Source organism: Athalia rosae, chromosome 5, assembly GCF_917208135.1.
Source record: "Athalia rosae chromosome 5, iyAthRosa1.1, whole genome shotgun sequence".
NCBI classification, from domain to species: Eukaryota; Metazoa; Arthropoda; class Insecta; order Hymenoptera; family Athaliidae; genus Athalia; species Athalia rosae.
Window position 1 is genome coordinate 13,972,937 of NC_064030.1, and position 18,796 is coordinate 13,991,732.

The 18,796-nt window shown below is 31.2% G+C and overlaps 1 protein-coding gene across 12 annotated transcripts in view; it reads left to right on the forward strand.

The window, feature by feature from the left end:
- The window catches only part of LOC105684366 (forkhead box protein P1), a 197,852-nt gene extending 184,025 nt beyond the window's left edge, over positions 1-13,827 (forward strand). For 8 of the 12 annotated variants that reach the window (XM_020851379.3, XM_020851377.3, XM_020851375.3 and 5 more), the window contains 5 exons: positions 192-293; positions 4,622-4,752; positions 12,393-12,468; positions 12,681-12,793; positions 13,525-13,827. In XM_020851379.3, coding sequence (XP_020707038.2) covers positions 192-293; positions 4,622-4,752; positions 12,393-12,468; positions 12,681-12,793; positions 13,525-13,780 — 678 coding nt within the window. In that variant the 3' untranslated portion in view covers positions 13,781-13,827. Of the gene's footprint in view, positions 1-191; positions 294-4,621; positions 4,753-7,854; positions 8,031-12,392; positions 12,469-12,680; positions 12,794-13,524 lie in introns of those variants that run through there. The other 4 variants (XM_020851376.3, XR_007278658.1, XR_007278659.1 and 1 more) reach the window with 4 other exon arrangements.
- The last annotated feature ends 4,969 nt before the right edge of the window (positions 13,828-18,796 follow it).

Below are 18,796 nucleotides of genomic sequence, written 5' to 3' on the forward strand. Positions count from 1 at the left end.
CAAGTATTTTGGAAATATTAAACAAATTTTTTTCACAATCGAATAAATTTTATGAAAGTATTTGAAGACAAAATTGTTACTTGAAATCAATTTTCGCATTTCACGTTGGAACTGAATTTATTCCACCTTTTTGATTTTGATTTTTTCGTTTGATTTTTTTTTTTTTTCTTTCAATTCGAAATTTGTTACAGTCCATAATCGAATCTCCAGACAAGCAGTTGACGTTGAACGAAATCTACAACTGGTTCCAAAATACATTCTGTTACTTCAGGCGCAACGCAGCAACGTGGAAGGTATTATTGTTTCAATAATAACGAAAAAAACATTTTAAAAACAAAAAAAAACAAAATATATAAATGAATTTGTTTTCTGAAAAACGAAAAAAACTACGAGAGCAAAAAAATAACGACAGAATTTCATGAAAAGAAACTACAGGACGAGAATAAAAAACTAAGAGAAGCGTACGTTATATGTTTCGTACGACAATTTTTTTTTTGGTTTGCTTTTGTTTTTTGAAAAGTTTTTGCATATATTTGATAACGAATAATAGTAATAATAACAATAATGAATATGATAATAATATTCACAGCATTTTTTAAAAAAAAAAAATCATCTCTCCATCTACACAAGTCAACTTTGGAAGATGTTAAAAACAAAAGTCGAATTTTTTTTTCATAACCGAAATCTAAAATCGTAATACATATGTGTATGTCATACAAAAAAAAGAAAAAACGACGTCATATGGAAACTGCAGTTATGACGTGAACACATTTATTGAAAAAGAAATTATTCTTCTCAAAAATTATCATCCAGTTTTTCGATTTGGTTTTTTTCCAAATATTTTCGGTACTCGAGTTGAAGCACAACGATTGTTTTCGCAATTTTTATTTCTAGATATTTCGAAATCAATTTTCGCGGTTTTCCGTTTGATGAAATTAAAAAACTTCTGGCGAGAGTTTTCATCACTCCGAAAGTGAAGGATTGGAAAAAACAGTTTCTGGGTCAATAAGAAATTTGAATTTATCGGTTTTATGGTTTTATCGATTACGACGTTGAATTTCATGTGATCCATATTTTCAATTATCGGTATTATTAATATGGTCGTTAGCGTCGTTATTGAGATTTCATTTTTGCGCGTCATTGCGGTTTACCGAAGTTCCTACTGAATTCCAAATACAAATCAACAGGAAAGTGTGTGAGAAGAAAAATAAAAATCAAAGTTTTCGAATTAATATGTGACAAACATCGATTATAGAAAAAAAAAAAAAAATGAACCAACTGAATAATAAATTATCAATGCGGCGAAAGTCGAATGAAAGTCAGGAAAACAGATGAGAAAAAAAAATTAAAAACTAAATTACCCAGCACAATAATAAGGAGAAGGTTCTGCTGTACCGTCAACCGAAAAATCTGCATATCATCTTGCTCACATATTAGGTTTTTTTATTTATCACTCCACATCACGAAAAATTTGCCGAAGAATTTTCCTGCGACAAAAGAATTGTCTTCGATTTTTCTCCCCCCTTTTATTTTTGCAATCGTTATCGGAGGAACGTTTCCCTTGATGTTGCGTGCGGAGTTTGAATTATCCCGTCAAATAAACCGTCGCGATTTATCCAAAATTCTTCAAATTTTGGAACGATCAGGGTTATGTGTATTAATTTTTTTAGTTTCACTTAAAAAAAAAAAAAATTAATAAATAAAAACTAATGGATCGCTGATAAATTTGGAATCAATCGTGACAAAAGAAGATTTTTCATCGTTAATTTTTCTTGTAAAAATCAAAAGAATAAAAGTTTTATCTTTTTTTTTTTTTCTCAAATTGTCAACATCTTTTTTATCGCGATACAAATTAAATGATATGAAAAACAAAGAGAAAAAAAAATATCACCACGATTCGTCGAGCGTTAGCTTTTTTTTCTTCAAGTTTTTGAGAATAAGGATTTTTATTTTCTCTCCTACTTTATCCGGCACGTATATAGATATGAATAATATGAATATCGAGAACCGACGGAGAATCACATAGCTATTATGTATAAATATAGACGTATGAGCGTGTAATTGTGCAGATGACGCGTGTGACGTGCGTGCGTGCGGGCGTGAGCGCGTGTGCGTGTGTGTGTTTAATAAACGTTTGCCAAAAAAAGCTTTGCCTCGCATGGTTCTATGTTGAAAAAAAAAAGGAAATGAAAAAGGGAAACGAAAATTTAGGTATACTTGCGTTAAAAAAAAAAACCACGTATAATTACATACATATATATGTAACTCATATACATGTTCACATGATCTTATACGGAAGTACATGATTATGTACGTCCCTTATACGCATATACATATAACGGGGAGGGGTCGTTATTTCGAGTTTCTGTCACTGCTGCCGCTGATGTTACTGCGATGCTATGATTATTGTATAGATATACGATTAGGTTTGCAGTATATTTTTTCGACAGAAAACCGAAGGAGAACGGAAGGCGAACACGGAGAAATCAACCCCCGGCGGGGGTGGGGAGGAAGAAAAAATAACGAACCCTTTACCCGTTATTCATTACATAATGATTGAACTATACGATACATAGTGTAATATATATAATGATAATATGGCGTGGCATGAATGTGTGTGTCGTTAACCCTAGATGCCTAGAAAAATTATTAGCTGTGCATAATTATCATACATATAATATATACATATATATATACATATATAATATATAAATATATATATATATATATATATATATGCATATATTCATAATTGAAAACTCGGGGAATGCATTAATCGATATACTATACATATATAATATATGTGCGTATATATAATATACATTTCATGAAAGTTCATGTATCAATTTTTCGAAGTGTTTTTTTTTTTTTACTCTTTTTGCTTTTCGTTTTTCGTTTTACTGCAAAATCGATTGACAATGCACGATTGGATTCAACTGAACGTGATGTGATAAAAAAATTCATTTCATATCTTCGATTTCTTTCACTGCGAAGAAAAAAATTGATCAATGAACACCCTGTATATGATACCAAAAATATACATATATATAGAATACAATATATAACTAATGAATTTATTCGCAGATTATTATCGACTAATTAACGCGTATAGAGCATACCTAATTACCCACATATATTATAATTGATTACACATCGATTATAATATCATCGATCATACAATTTTCTCTTTTTTTTGCTTTATGTTCTTTCTTACAATGAACCAAAAAAAATACTTATAATGTTGTTAACAATTACCTCACTCGATATGGATTTTTTTTAGTTAGAACCAGCGATGATCAATGGAGTTATTTTAAGTTAGAAAGTGTTCCTCCTTTTTTCTTTTTTTTTTTCTGCCACCTCATTTATCGATGGTTTCGTTGATTTTAATTATTATTATTATCATTGTTGTTGTTATTATTATTATTATCGTTGACAATAATTTTTTCAATTTACATTCGAAATATATCCCAATTGTGACGATAACGTCCGTTGCAACTTCGGTCAGTGAACGATGAAAGAAGTTGACCCAACCCAACCTGACCTTGGAAGACAAGCCTATCACAACACCACAATAATTCTCGACCCTACATTCATTATGATTCACTGATCAACAAAAAACAACATACATTTCCCAGCCATCGGAGCGAAAATACTCGTTTCCCTTCCGAGCAGAGCGAAAACTACGTGTTTTCGCGCCCTCTGTAAGGGAGATAGTATGTGAAACTCGAGAAAACGGACGTTCGCGCGCCGCGTATGAGATTGAGGTTCCGTAAGGCGAATTCGCTGTCGGTGGACCACAGTACAGTACCACAGAATAAGGACTAGTTGAACCAGAAGCGACGATACGCTATTTTGCTGTTGCTAGTTTTCGTGGCCTTCAGCGAGCGGCGGCCATGTTTTGACCATGTAGATTAGTACAAGATGGCCGCCAATGTAGATTAGTACAAAATGGCCGCCAATGCAGATTAGTACAAAATGGCCGCCAATGCAGATTAGTACAAAATGGCCGCCAATGTGGATTAGTACAAAATGGCCGTTCATTAATTGATGTTTTGAAAAACGCGCTAGAAAATATTTGTTCAAAACATGGCGCCCACCGTTCAAGGCCACGAAAACTGACAACGGAAACATCGAAGGAGCGGCCGTTAGTGTCGCTCTGGTTCAAGTAGTCCTCATTCTGTGACAGTACGCCAAAACGTGCGTGACTCAGGGAACCTCAGCTTCATACGTGGCGCGTAAACGTCCATTTTTTTTTCTTGACCAGCAAAGCCAAAAAAAAATCATTTTCGCTCCGCTGGTAAAGAAAATACCAACTCTGACCCACGGCTGAACTAACCTATCCTATTCCTTGTATTCTTTCGTTGAGATTCTCATTGTCAGCTGTGAAAAAATCGAAGAAAAAATATAATCAAGCATGCTTGAGAAAAAAGAAAAAAACAAAAAGCTGCGAAGCAAAGACTGAGATTAAAATGGATCAGAAAATGAAAACAAAACCAAAAAAAAAAAAAATAATGAAAAGAAAAAGAAAGAGATCAGCCTCCGAGCCCCCGAAAAATCGTTGAGTTATCGCTTCGTTATAATTTTTGCGTTGCTTATTTAGTCTGTGTATTATTTTGTATAGAACGCAGTGCGACACAACCTGTCTCTCCACAAATGTTTCATGCGAGTCGAAAACGTGAAAGGGGCTGTTTGGACTGTGGACGAAGTGGAGTTTTACAAGAGACGTCCGCAGCGCGCTTGCAGCACGACTGGGTACGTTCCCCCCACGACGCGCGTCTCTCTCTCTCTCTCATTATTAACATTATTATTATTATTATTATCATCGTCAATTATCATTCGTTCATACTTATCTCGTCTTCCTTACCTACGATTTTTATCATCATTATTACTATTATTATTATCATTATTTATTATTATTTATTATTACAATTATTACTGTTATCAAATGACTATATCTATTACACGTGTATATAATATCAATATATACACCATAATGTTTTTATCTCAATGTATATACGTATCGTATATAACCGATATATACCTCGTATATATATATATATACTAATATTCATGTAAATATGTATATATATTATTTAAATATATGATATACACATCTACATCTGGCCTACATAATTAATTGAACGATGAATATGGTATATTCGTTGGATTCAAGAGAAAAAAAAATTAAAAAGAATTTCTTCCTTTTTTTTGTTTCTCTTCTCTCGATAAATTGCAACTTTTCAATAAAGAGGGAGAGAGAGAGAGAGAAAAGGTGAAAATCAAAGCAGCATAATGTGTATATATATATATTTACTTGAATTATCTATATACATGAGTGAATTTTTCTTAAAAAAAAGAACATTTTCAATATCTATATGTGTATTTTATATATATATATATTTATATGTTTCTTTCGTCAATTTATTAGATACTATTACAGCTTATTCTATTTACCTAAAAAAAATTTTTTATTCCATACATATATATGTATAGTATATACATATATAGAATTTCGTGCTTTCTATTTTATCCATGTGTGTGCTGTATTTATGACTATCTTATTATAATCATTATCGATGTTATCGGTATACGTACACGTAGATAATTCATCTGGTGTACCATTTTCTTTAGAAACAAAAAAGCAGTAGAAAAAAAATACTAAATTACTTTTTTTCGGTCTACATTTATACGGTTGTGTAAATATGTAATATTTATTACATAATTACACGTATGTGTGTTCAACTTATTTGAATTGATTCAAAAAAAGTAATTTATCACATTTACATATATATTTATATATTTCATACATATGACTATATGTATACATAGAATTTTTTATGTATTACTAGTAGACGCGTTTTACATATTTCTATATTTGATATTTTCTCAACGTATAACATTCACTATCGTCGCTTGTGTTATCTGTCCATCATCGTTGATGTCTTTCGTAGAAAATTTCGGATAAAAATATCCACTGAAATTGTAACAAAATCATCTCATCTATCTCCTCTCAAATCGTCTCAACGACCGACCCATTGGAACGCTCTTGATAAATCGCGCTTCGATGACAAAAAGGACAGATGAAATATCGACCACGATGCGAATAACTTAGATGAAAAAACGTCAGACATCAACGAGCTGCAAATCTTCTAATTCTCATTATTATTATTATTATTATATTATTATTATTATTATTACGTTTGCTGTGTGGCGATATTGTTGCTTGCGTGGCGTGTCAATGTTTAAAATTTGAACGTTATTAGGTTGCGTTTGTCTATCTTAATTGATAGTTTTGTTCTTTGTCTTTTTTTTTTCTAATGTATCCCCATTTTCACTGTATTTTAGAAATTCGTGAGACATGAAAATTTGTTGTTTTATCTCCGGGAAAACGTAATGCACAATACGATGAAGTGAAATCTCGCGAATTCGTGTGTATAAACTAAGTTTTTCGATTTTTGATCCCGTTCGAAGAATTCTCAAATGAACGTATCTCTCAATTTACTCATTCATTACACGTATTTTCCATTTCTCTTTAGACGAATGAATGAATAAGTTGATCGATACGTGTCACCGTAGAATGATTGACATAGATGATCTACTATACTATATATATTTATGTGTATATCTTTCGATCATATATATGCTTTCGATATACTATACATATAAAAGCATGGACATATATTATGTGGGCTTTTTTACGCAAATTTTTCTCATAAGATATAGTTAATTTTTTACATCCGTAAATTTCTCTATTTATCTTTCTATATATCTATTTATCTTATCTATTTATCTACCCGTCTATTTATCCATATTAATTATAATTACATACATAACGTCACATTGTACATATATGTAATTTGTAAGTGTAACAATTAGTGAGTGCGTGAGGTGTGAGCTGGCGTGGGGTAGAGGTGTGCTTTCTAACGAGCATGAGGGCTTTGCAGCAATTAACCGAAAAGAAAAACCAAAAAAAAAAAAAAAAAGAAAAGAAACCAAAGGAAAACCGACGTTGAAAATCGTCCGATTCTTCTCCTCGTATATAAATCGCGTGTGGAGAGAATCACCGATGATTCATGACAAATAAATCAATGACGATTATTGCGATAAACGGCGTACAGGTTAGGTTTGAATGAAAAAAGTAAAAAACATCGTCGACCTGCGTCAGGCGAAGAACCTGAAAAATTTCAACCGCTTTACTAACCAATTATGGATGTATATGTATACGTATACGTATACATGCCATAGTTTTTTCTTCCTTCGCCCCCCCCCCCCCACCCCCAACCCCTTTTTTCTCTATTATTATCGCATCATTATGATATAACAAATTTTTTCATATATATATACACACGTATTATATACCTTTTACTATTTTACATATTTATATATTATATAGTTATATACATATACTATGTATACTATATATATACTACTTGCTTGCATCATGTATTCGTCGATGGAATCTGTATTCTAATTTTATTATTGATATTTTTTTTTTTTTGTCATTTTTTTTTTTCGAACTCTCTTTCTTACACATGCAATATCTCTCGTCTTTTTCTATACATATTGAAATGATCATCGAAAAAGGTAAAAAAAACAAAAATGAAAAAAGCTATACTTTATACGTACAACAGACCGAGTATAATGAAGGACGGCGACGTAAAAAAGTGAAAAAAAGCATAAAAAAAAACGAAAAAAAGATATATGAAATGAACATTTTTTGAAAAATCTATCGAAATATGATAAAACTACAGCACTTCGACAACCGATCAACCCAAGCAACGAATCAACAAACGAAAAACTTTGTCTTTTTACTCTCTTTTCTCTATTTCTTGGTGGTCTTGTCTGTGTATACAGAACGCGATCCGCACCAATCTATCATTGCACAAGTGTTTTGTGCGGTATGAAGACGACTTTGGGTCATTCTGGATGGTGGACGACGCTGAGTTCGTAAAGCGGCGGCATCTTTCCCGCGGCCGTCCCAGGAAATATGACCCAACCCCATCACCCACTCCACCCCACCTCTCCGCACAGTAAGCACCACCACTTTTTAGAATTCTGCGCTGATGGCTGAATCAAATTTACCCCCCGCCGCTTCCGTCCCCTCCCCCCCTCCCCCCTCCCCCTCTTTCATCACACCTCCAGGAATTAAAAAAAAAAAAATAATTGATCGGAAAACTATAATTTCCACCCCCACCCTTTCGCTGAATTCACTTCTTGATTTCGATTCGTTCTCGTTTGTCGTTTTCCTAACCACCTTTTTTTCTTAGTTTTCTCATTTCTCTTTTATTCATTCCTTCAGTTTGTCGATTTAAACTGAAGAATCTTCATTCATTTTCGACCCTCACCCCGAGCCCGAATCGCCCCCGACCCGGCCCCGAAAAAAAAAACCAAAAACAAAAATTATATCCAACCGCGCCACCGCTTGGTCGTTGTTTCCCATCGTCGCAAAGTGGCCGTGAAATCTTCGTTGAGTCACCCTGGTTCGATGAAATATGCGAATTCGAAAATTTTTATATTCACTTTCTCTTTTTCTTTTTTGTTGGATTTTTTTCTCCTCCATTCCGTCTCGTGTTTCTGAATCTCATTTTATTCTATCTGATCTATTTCACTTCTTGTCCAAGATTAATTTTTACATAAAAAATTCAATGAAATTGTTCTCTTTTTTTCAACCATTTTTTTCATCACTTTTCATGCGTTTCCTTTTTGTTCGTTCGAATTGACATCGTCGTGGATGAAAATTAACGAGGGTTACTAACGAGATTGACGGCCCTTTGACTGTATATTAGTGAATAGCTGTATTTATTTACCCAACATTATATACCCGTAGTATATAAATGTGTACATACCCGATCTTATATCCCCTCGCATATTCATCGTGATGCTTGGCAGCTGTATAATTATATCGGATTACGTAGTTATATGTATACTATATTAATTTTTATTTACGTTGATTGATTATTTGCCGCCGTTTATTGCGCCTCTCGTAGAACCTGCAACGAGCAATTAGTTTGATTCCCTACCCGATGCGGATGCGACATTTCATGCCGAATCGCCTCGCTTCAGATTAAACGAAAATTAGAAAATCAAGTTTATTTTTTAGCGCTCTCGTTATTCAGACTTTGGAAAGCGGCCATTCGAAAATTGAATATCTTCAACTCAAAAATATGATCGATTCAAATCTCGAATACGTATCACGTACACTGATTTCTCTCGACAAGAAAAAATAATGAAAAACGAGACAAAAAAATTGTTCTTTTTTACGCTGACACAAAAATAGAGTTTCGATTTTTTTATTTTTCAATTTTTCGATTTGCGAATTTTTTCTTCAGTCATTTAAATTATCTGGTGTCCACAGATAACTCAAAGAACTATCTTCTTCAGTTGCTTAATTTTCCCGAGGATATTACAAATTTTTGATGATTTTTCCAAATGATGGAGAAAAAAAAAAAAAAATTTCATTAATCAAACGCAGATCGCTTACGCATGGGTCATTTGGCACGAAATGTCCCACAGGTGGATGTGTAATGTATATCGTCGTGCGGATAACTTTTTTTCCTTTTTTTTGTTTTTTGTTTCTTCTTTTTCTTTCTTTAAAGTCATATTCCTGGCGACGTAACTTACTCATCTTTCTTCAACCGAATTCTGTCATATTTTATTCTGTCTAATTCAATTAAATCTGGTTTTGAATTTTGTCTTTTTGTTTTTCCACTTACTTCAACCGAAATAAAATACAGCGACAACTGTACTGGAAATTACTATAAATAGTGTTACAATGACGCGATAATTGTATCACAAATTATATCTACATTTAATCAACTATTTTTCTGACAACTGATTCGGATGACTTGATCAAAAAGACAAAAAACAAAAAAGGATACATTATCCAATATGACACGACACTCGACCGTTAGTTACATAAACTTTAATTATTTAATTATAAATTGTAAATGCATTTTATTTAAAACAAAGAAAACGAAAAAAGAAAAAAAAACTTGCGTTATCAGCTGAACTGTATCGCTGTCCCTTTGCAGCTGATTTGGGTACTTAATAATTTAGCAAATATGTTAATTGCGACCCCCCCCCCCCCTTCTCCTCCCCCCCGCCCCCCATCGTATTAGGCGGCATGAAAAAAAGTCACTCAATTTTGTGTGTATTATTTGTATATTTTGTAGGATAAAATTTTCTCGAAATTTACAAATATTACGTACAACATTGTTAACTTGAAACGCTTCGTACGCTTTTGTGTGGCTTTTGTAGAAGTGCAGTGAATGAACAAAAAAAAAAAAAACACAGAAATTTTCTTCGGTTCGATTTGCTTTATTCATTTATTTGTTTCGTATGTTTTTTGTTCGATTTTTTACCGGATTTATGAAAACTTCTTTCGCGAAAGTTTTTGGAAATGAAAATTTTGAATTTATAGAAACTTTAATAATTATAGCCCGAATGTTGTTACTGTTTTCGAAATTTCCATCTTCTCATTTCTCTCGATTATATCTAAAAAAAAAACGAAAAAAAATAGAAAAATGAATGAATAAATTAAACAGAAACCAGTCGGATGGTGTGTCTAATTTTTTACTGCAAAATACGAGTGAAATATAAAGTCTTTTTTCTTTCAATAGGAGGCAGAAAGTTCTCTTTGAGTTTCTTCTCTCTTTCTTTAGTTTTTTTGGTTCTTTGGTTTTTATTTCGTCTAACAAAACAAAAAAAAAAAAGCTTTGAAAACCTGCGCATGAGTTGAGGAACATTGTTGTACGCGTGTCCCTGTAATTAATACTGTATGTGTAGTAAATGTGCTCTCTCAGACGATCCAGAACTATCTAAAGAGAAAAAATTGCGACTCGATCCATCGATCGATCGACGGATCGATAACATATCAGGTATTATCGAATAATATTATGGTAATTAAATATAATTAAATAATTTTATCGACGTTTTTAATAATCGTTTCTCATACTATATTAACACTAGATTTTTCTACAATATGTAGTATTTTAGTATAGAATTTCTTACTGTTTCTTTTTTTCTTTTTTTTTTCTCAAATATACATACATGTATAGTTCGTTAAGATAAATTTATCCATCTATAGATTTATATTTCAAAAATTTTTTCTAACTATTTATCTATATGTATTTTACTCGATTGGTAGAATTTATATTTATGTATTTTCTAAATCTTTTACCATCTGTAGAGAATAAGATTTTTTCATATTAATATTAAGTATCCAGTTATTTGATAGGTGGCCAACGGGAATAGCTTGACATAATTTTTTCTCACTGAAACATTGCGTCGAACGTTCTCGGAAATTATTTCCAATCTACGTTACGAGAAAAAATGTACTTATGGCTGTAATTAATATGCATGAAATATTGCACCGTAGTTAATTGCGCACGTTATCAGTCTCGCTTTATTAAAAACCTGAAAATTCAAAAACTGGGAAAAAAAAAACAAAATAAGAAAATGGCTTCCATTACGGTAAGGCTGGGACAATAAAATCAGGGGAGAGGTAACCCGTGGCCATTTATATAAATAACGACATCGTTTTTCAAATCGAATTTTTTTTTCTCAGATGGAGTAAAAAAGAAAACTGAATTTTCGAAACTAAATTTCACAAAAATGTCATTTCGGCGATTTGAAAAATGATGTTCAATAGTAGTTGTTTGACTTTACGTAAGATTTTACTACTTTTATTCCTAATCTCGCTCAAATTCTGCCCGTTGGTTATTTCCATCATCGATCATACTCGTTATCCACATACGTTATTTTTATATACATATAAACAAAAAAAAAAAAATCTGAAAATCAGAAAAATTGAGGTAAAAAACAAAGTTCAGTTACTTTCACTATAGATAATGACGTATGTTTTTAACAAGTATACGGTAGGTAAACCATTTTGAAAAATTCATTTTTCTATGAATATTTATACCTATTTATGAAATTTTACACTAGAATAATATCCTATCTTATCGATGTTTTTTATATACGTATATTTATATACTCCTTTTTCAATATCTCTTTTTCTATCTACAATCTATCTTTCTATTTCTCTCTCTCTTTCTCTAGTTCTCTCTTTTTCTACGTAAATATTTATATATATAATTATTATATAAACATTATCTCATAGATTATACATATATATATATATATTCATATATATTTAATACTCATATTGTATATATACTTATACTATACATATATTACGTATATATATATTTGATTATCTTCAATTAACTGTAATAATCATACGAATTTCAGGTTTAGTCTCTGTATACTTTGATATTTGTATTCGAGAAAGAAACGAAAAATCATACTTTCATAATTTTGAGAAAAAAGAAAAAACTACGAAAGAAATCATACTTCCTATTTTTAACATTTTTTCTGTTGTTAATCTTCAGGGGCGTCCCATCGAAAAGTCCAACTCTCACTCACAGTCCGACTATGTACGGCGATGCACTGAACGCGAATCTCCAGGTAACTATCAAATAACTAGTTTAATTTAGCGATAGAGAAAAAAAAAATCAGAACAATCGAAGAAAAAAAGATAAAAAATTTATCACAACGCTGATGTAATTTTGTGTCCTTGTCCTTTTTTTTTTTTGTTCGTAGAGATCTGGACGATTATCTTTCGTTTCTTAGTTCACCCGCCTCTACTAATAATAACTAATAATCTAATGCAATTTGAGTATTTCCAGGCTGCGCTTGGTGAGTCCAACATGGGCTTTTTGAACAACTCGATGTGCACGTCGACGGCAACGAGTCCCGACAAGGACCACCTGATGGCACACAACGATCTAATGTAAGTTCCTACCAAAAAAAAACAAACACAAGAAATACTAAGGATTAATTTTTGTCATCCTCGGAGTATCCGAGTCCACATTACGCACCACAATTGAGGGATTTTGAAGCAGAAGTTTCGAGCTACGAAACCTATACGACGCCATTTTTGTGACGCAAAATTTACGCGTTCATGGCTTCTGAGCTGTGAAACTTCGAGAAAATCTGTGCAAAACCAAATTCGTTATGATATTTTTAAAGTCGAAGCTTCGAGCTTCAAATTCCAATTATTTTCATCGCAATCCGCTCATTTTCGACGAAGTTACACTCGTTTGAAAATCGGTCTTTGACGTCGAAATTCGGGCGATCCCTTGATTGTCGTGCGCGTTGAATATATCTATGGTAATCGATTTTCCGGGCAAAATTTCCCAAAAGTTCTTCAAAATAAATAGAATCTTCGAATCCCTAACTAGTCCTAGAAGATCCTTAGATTCCCAGAATTTCGGAAACCCGTCTCGAGGAAAAGAACGACAAAAAACTCTCCTAACCTCAAATCAATCTGCATCGAGGAGAATTTTCAAAAAGTTCTTAAAAATAATTAGAATCCTCGAAGTCCTAACTAGTCCCAGGAGGTCTTTAGATTTCCAGGATTTCGAATACCCGTCCTGAGGAAGAGAACGACGAAAAAAAAAACTCTCTTAACCTCAAATCAGTCTGCATCGATAATCCGCATGAATTATTCCGCCATCTTAGGTCACCGCTGGATGAACCAGCGGGCGGTATCCACATAAAACAGGAAGGTCAGAGTCCGGAGGGTGGTAAATTATCGAGACTGATAAAACGTGAATTATTCGAAGCCCCGATCGAGCACGATGACGAAGGTGTGGACGACAGAGGGTATCCCGAAAGTCATCACGGTCACGATTCAGGTCCGGACGAAGACATGGCCGAGGATTTATCAATGGCACCCGACAACATCATGCCATCGGAAGACCAGATCGAAGCGTAGTAGTAAAAAAAATTATTCTCCCTCCCCGCCCCGCCCCGCCCCTCTCCTCTCCATCGTTACCATTGAATCGTCGTCACTGTTATTATTAACGTTAAAACTATTCGTTTCACTATTATTATTATTGATGCGACTACTGTTACATTGCGTACCATTACTATTAATTCGTTTAGTGCCCATCCCTCGTGAAAATGAAAACCCACCCTTACAAGAAGAAGATGAAGGAGGAGAAGGAAGAAAAATAATAATAATTATTATTATTAATTGATAATAATTCATCATCCCCTACTCGCCATATCCAAAACCGCTGATTTTCAAGCGGTCTAAAGACTAATAAATATATTATTATTATTATTACAATTATTATCGTTATTATTATTATCAGTAGTACTAGTATTAGTATTAGTATTAGTATTATTATAAAATTTAATGAAAGAAGAACTACATACGACGGAAATAAAATAAGCAGAAATAAAAAATGCATGAAAAAAAATTGAAAAAAATGTGAGAAAAGCGACGTTATACTATATTATATAACATGCTTATTATTGCATATATTTATACATGCATGCATATGCATATATACATATATGTATGTATGTATAAGATTCAATTCAATTTTTTTCAGTATATATATAATATATTATTACGGTTTACCAATACAATTGGTATTTATAGGTACACGAATATACATATATGTATAAATATATATGTACTATTATTACTATTACTATTACTATTATTATTATGATTACGATTATTATTATTATTATTATTATTATTATGTATAGACGAAGAAAAACAACAACAACAAAAACCAATTGAAATAATATTATAATTATTGTAATTCAACCGCGTTATACTATGATTAATATAATATATAACATTAAACGAAGTAATGATAATAGTATAGATCATTTATCGTATATATGTGTATGTATATATATTATTTATACATGTATATGATCAGCATATCCTAATAATTATATAAATATTATAATATAATATTCAATTAATTTCTAATATATATATATATAGGTATGATATAGATGATAATTGTTAAAAAATTTGTTATTGATAATAATCGAATTTTTTTTATCATGTTTATTATTATTATTTTTTCCTTTCTTCATCTCTCGTTTTCTACGTTTATTTTATTTTGTTCGTTTTTCCTAAATTCAATTTTATTTTCTTTCTTCTGCCCTCTCAAAACGATTACCCCCGAGACACAACGATTCGTGCGTATTAACTATATACATATATATACATATGTATAGTTAGTTCATATTATGTATCTGTAACGATATGTTTCGTGTATTATAGTATATAGTATATCTCTGCAATACTTTATTATTATTATTATTATTATTATTATTATTATTATTACTTTATCGAGCTGTAAGGATTGATTGATTGGATGAGTATGTATAAATATAATATCGATAAAATGTGGTAGTTAATTTGTTATGTAAAATATGGGTATAATGTAAATACATATGATATATATGTGTGTATGTATATAATATTATGTATACGGTCTGATTACGTACAGAAGAAAGATGAAAGAAAAATGGCGGAAACATTAATAGTTACAAATTGAATACGATACGTTAAGTTATGCGAGGACGATAATCTCGAGGATTTTGAAAACGTGCGTTTGCGTACGTGGTAATATACATACTATGTGGAATACCTAATTCGTTAAACATATACATATATATATATATATAAATGTATATATATGGATGTGTGAGAAAAAAAAACAATCAATTTCTCTAATTTTTCTTTATTTGTACTCTTATTATTATCATTATAATTATTACTATGACATATCTTGTGTATCTATATGAAAGCGTGATTGTGATTTTTTTTCAAAATACTTTAATCGATCTCGTTCGAATAATTTATTCAATTTTAATAGTTTTTTTTTTTTTCTTCTTCGTCTTATTCTTCTTCCGATAGGCCTTGTGGGCTCCGATCGGGTCTGATCTGTTCTACATATTTCGCGATTTCGGGATCCTGATCTGATTTTTATTCGTGGATCCGATTTAACTCGATCAAATGCCCGCGGTCGTTCAGTTGCTTCCATACTAGATGAGCGTTATTGTCAATTTTTTTTTTTTTTTTTAATCAAAAAAATAACGAAAGTCGGGAAAGAAAAAAACGAAAATCATCGAGCGATGTATGAAAAAACGCTTTTTCTCTTATTCATCCATATCGTCCGTGTGATATTCAAATTAAAAATCGTTTGGCATTAACTGAAAAAAGTCGGATGAGAAAAAAACGAAACGGAAGTGAAGTAAGAAAAGTGTCGAGGAAACCACGTATGTAATTAATTAAGTTTATCATACATACTGTGCAGATCATATACAACAATTATATACATATATATTTATAGAATATACCTATATAATAACGAATAGTATCAATAATAATGATAATTATAACAATAATGATAATGATAAACGGATCGAATGATTATTCAAACCGATTTCTTTTCAAACGAAATCAAAAAAATCTTTTCTCCCAACTTTAATTTGTTCAACTATCCATTGCAGAAAATTAAAGTTTTGTACGTATTGTAATATCTTCGATGTGAAACAAAATATTCACCCCATAAATTATTACAACGTCCTGCCAGGTTTTGGTCCGCAAAATGAAGGAAAATAAATGAAAAAACCCGATAATTATTATTGTCATTGTTATCGTTATTAATATTATTGTTGTTGTTGTTATTATAATTATAATTATTATTATCATCATTGTTATCATCATCATTATTTAGTATTATTATTATTAACAATTGAATTATATAGATGAACGGAAAATAAAACAAAAAATATACATATATGTAGTATAGGTTAATTCCGTGGGAGATTGACCAACGGGGACGAGGGAGGCCGAGTGGTAAACATTTTTTCGAACCGGGAGTTGAAATATTCGACAGATTTTTATTGCCGTTAAAATATTTAGATCAGGCACAAATTTGACGGAATGATTTCTACTAAATACGTAAATTTCTAGCATATATTATAGTCGTGTCTCTCCATGTTGGCCATCTCCCCCGAAATTGCGCTATGGTTTTTTTGATTTTTTGATTTTCTTCTTCTCTTTATCGTTTCATCACATTTACTTTCTACATCACGCGAATAAAATCCGTTGGAAATAATTTTTGCGCAGAATAAAAAGGAAGAAGCAATTTCCGAATACCTCGAATCTAGTTGGATTTTTCTGACACTAAAATTCTTTCTCCATTTTCCAATATTCGTGGGATTTTTTCTCTTATGTGACACAAGAAAAAATAAAATTTTTTGAAAATCGAAAGGTGATATCGCTTGGTTAAACAAACGTACATATGTGAGAACATAGGATCAATCGATAACCCGTAGTGTAGATAGTGCATCGTCAATTTGAATCGATCGATGAAAAATTAGAATGAAAATAAAATGAACAAAAACTGAAAAATAAAAAGCAGATGAGAAACACGACATTTTCGACGATCCGTAACGACGAGACATAGAGGCAACAAGAAACGGAAAACATGTACAGTATAAATAACATTGAATTTTGTAAATTAACAAAAATCATTATGATTATTTGAAAACGGAATGAGCGTTTAGAACGGAACTTTAATCATTGATATCAATGTTTCAACCTTTATGTGACGGGGAAGAAAAAAGCAACGAAACAAAAAATCAAAGACGATTAAAAACACGCACGTTCACGAACGAAATAATAAAATTTTAACCGAGAAAATTAAATAAATATAGATACACACATGCGTTTTTACTATACTGTCTCATAAAATCATAAATACATGCCTTTTAGCTCTGTATATTAATTAGCTGCGTAACAACGAGGAAAAATACTAAAAATACGAAATATAATAAAAATATGTGAAAAATTACATGATTAAGAATTAATTAATTAAATAACAATGATAATAATAATAATAATAATAATATTGGAACATACCCGTGAGATGCATTTGGTACGTATATATATACATACATGGGTTTTATTCGTATTTATGTATATTATGAATAAATATATATAAATTTAGGATATGATATAATAAATTATATACATACACCTTATATATACACACATACGACATACATGATAATTCAATTATAAATATTAGTAAACTGGGCATTAATAAAACCAAGCTGCGACTCATAGGTTGTTGTTATTATCATTATTATCATATAATTACTATCATAATTATTATTCATATCATCATCAATTTTATTATCATCACCTAACGACGCGACATACATACAAAATAATAAAAGAAGAGAAACCAGATCAAAATTAAAGACGAAGGAAAAAAAACTCGTGGTTTGATTTATGTATACTTAATTTCGTTTGTATACGATATGAAAAATAATATATGTAAGATAAAATCGATATGGGTATGTATAATTATCGCTAAAATATATAGGTATAGTATATTATAGTCGAGTGAAAATGAAATAGATCAATGTATAATGTAACACGATAATAATGATAGCAACAATAATAACAATAACGATAATAAAAAATCGGGTTAATTATAATAAAGCAGTACATGGATCAATAGGTTTCACAAAATTTTGAAATATCGTGATTGATAAATATAATATAGGGTATATTACGTATAGGAACGGAAGATAAAATTGAATCTGGAATATAATTGAATAAAATTAATACTACGAGCCATGTGAGAGAAACGTGATGAACGTGATTATAATAAGGAAAGAAGTTTTGGTCATTTCAATGATAGAAAATCAAAAAAAATTCTGTTTCATTCGGTTTTTATTTCATTTATTCTTTCTTCTTCAGTTTTCTAATTTAAAAAAAAATGGCAGATTTTTCAAAACTTATTCGAAATATATATTCGGTGATTTTAATTAGTGTATTAGATATTAAGTCTGTGTAATGTGCAGTATAGTGCGATATAAGGACTTGATATACACCGAACTTATGGTATACGTACCCAATGAATAAAACTATAAAGATAGACGAGACTCTTCTGTA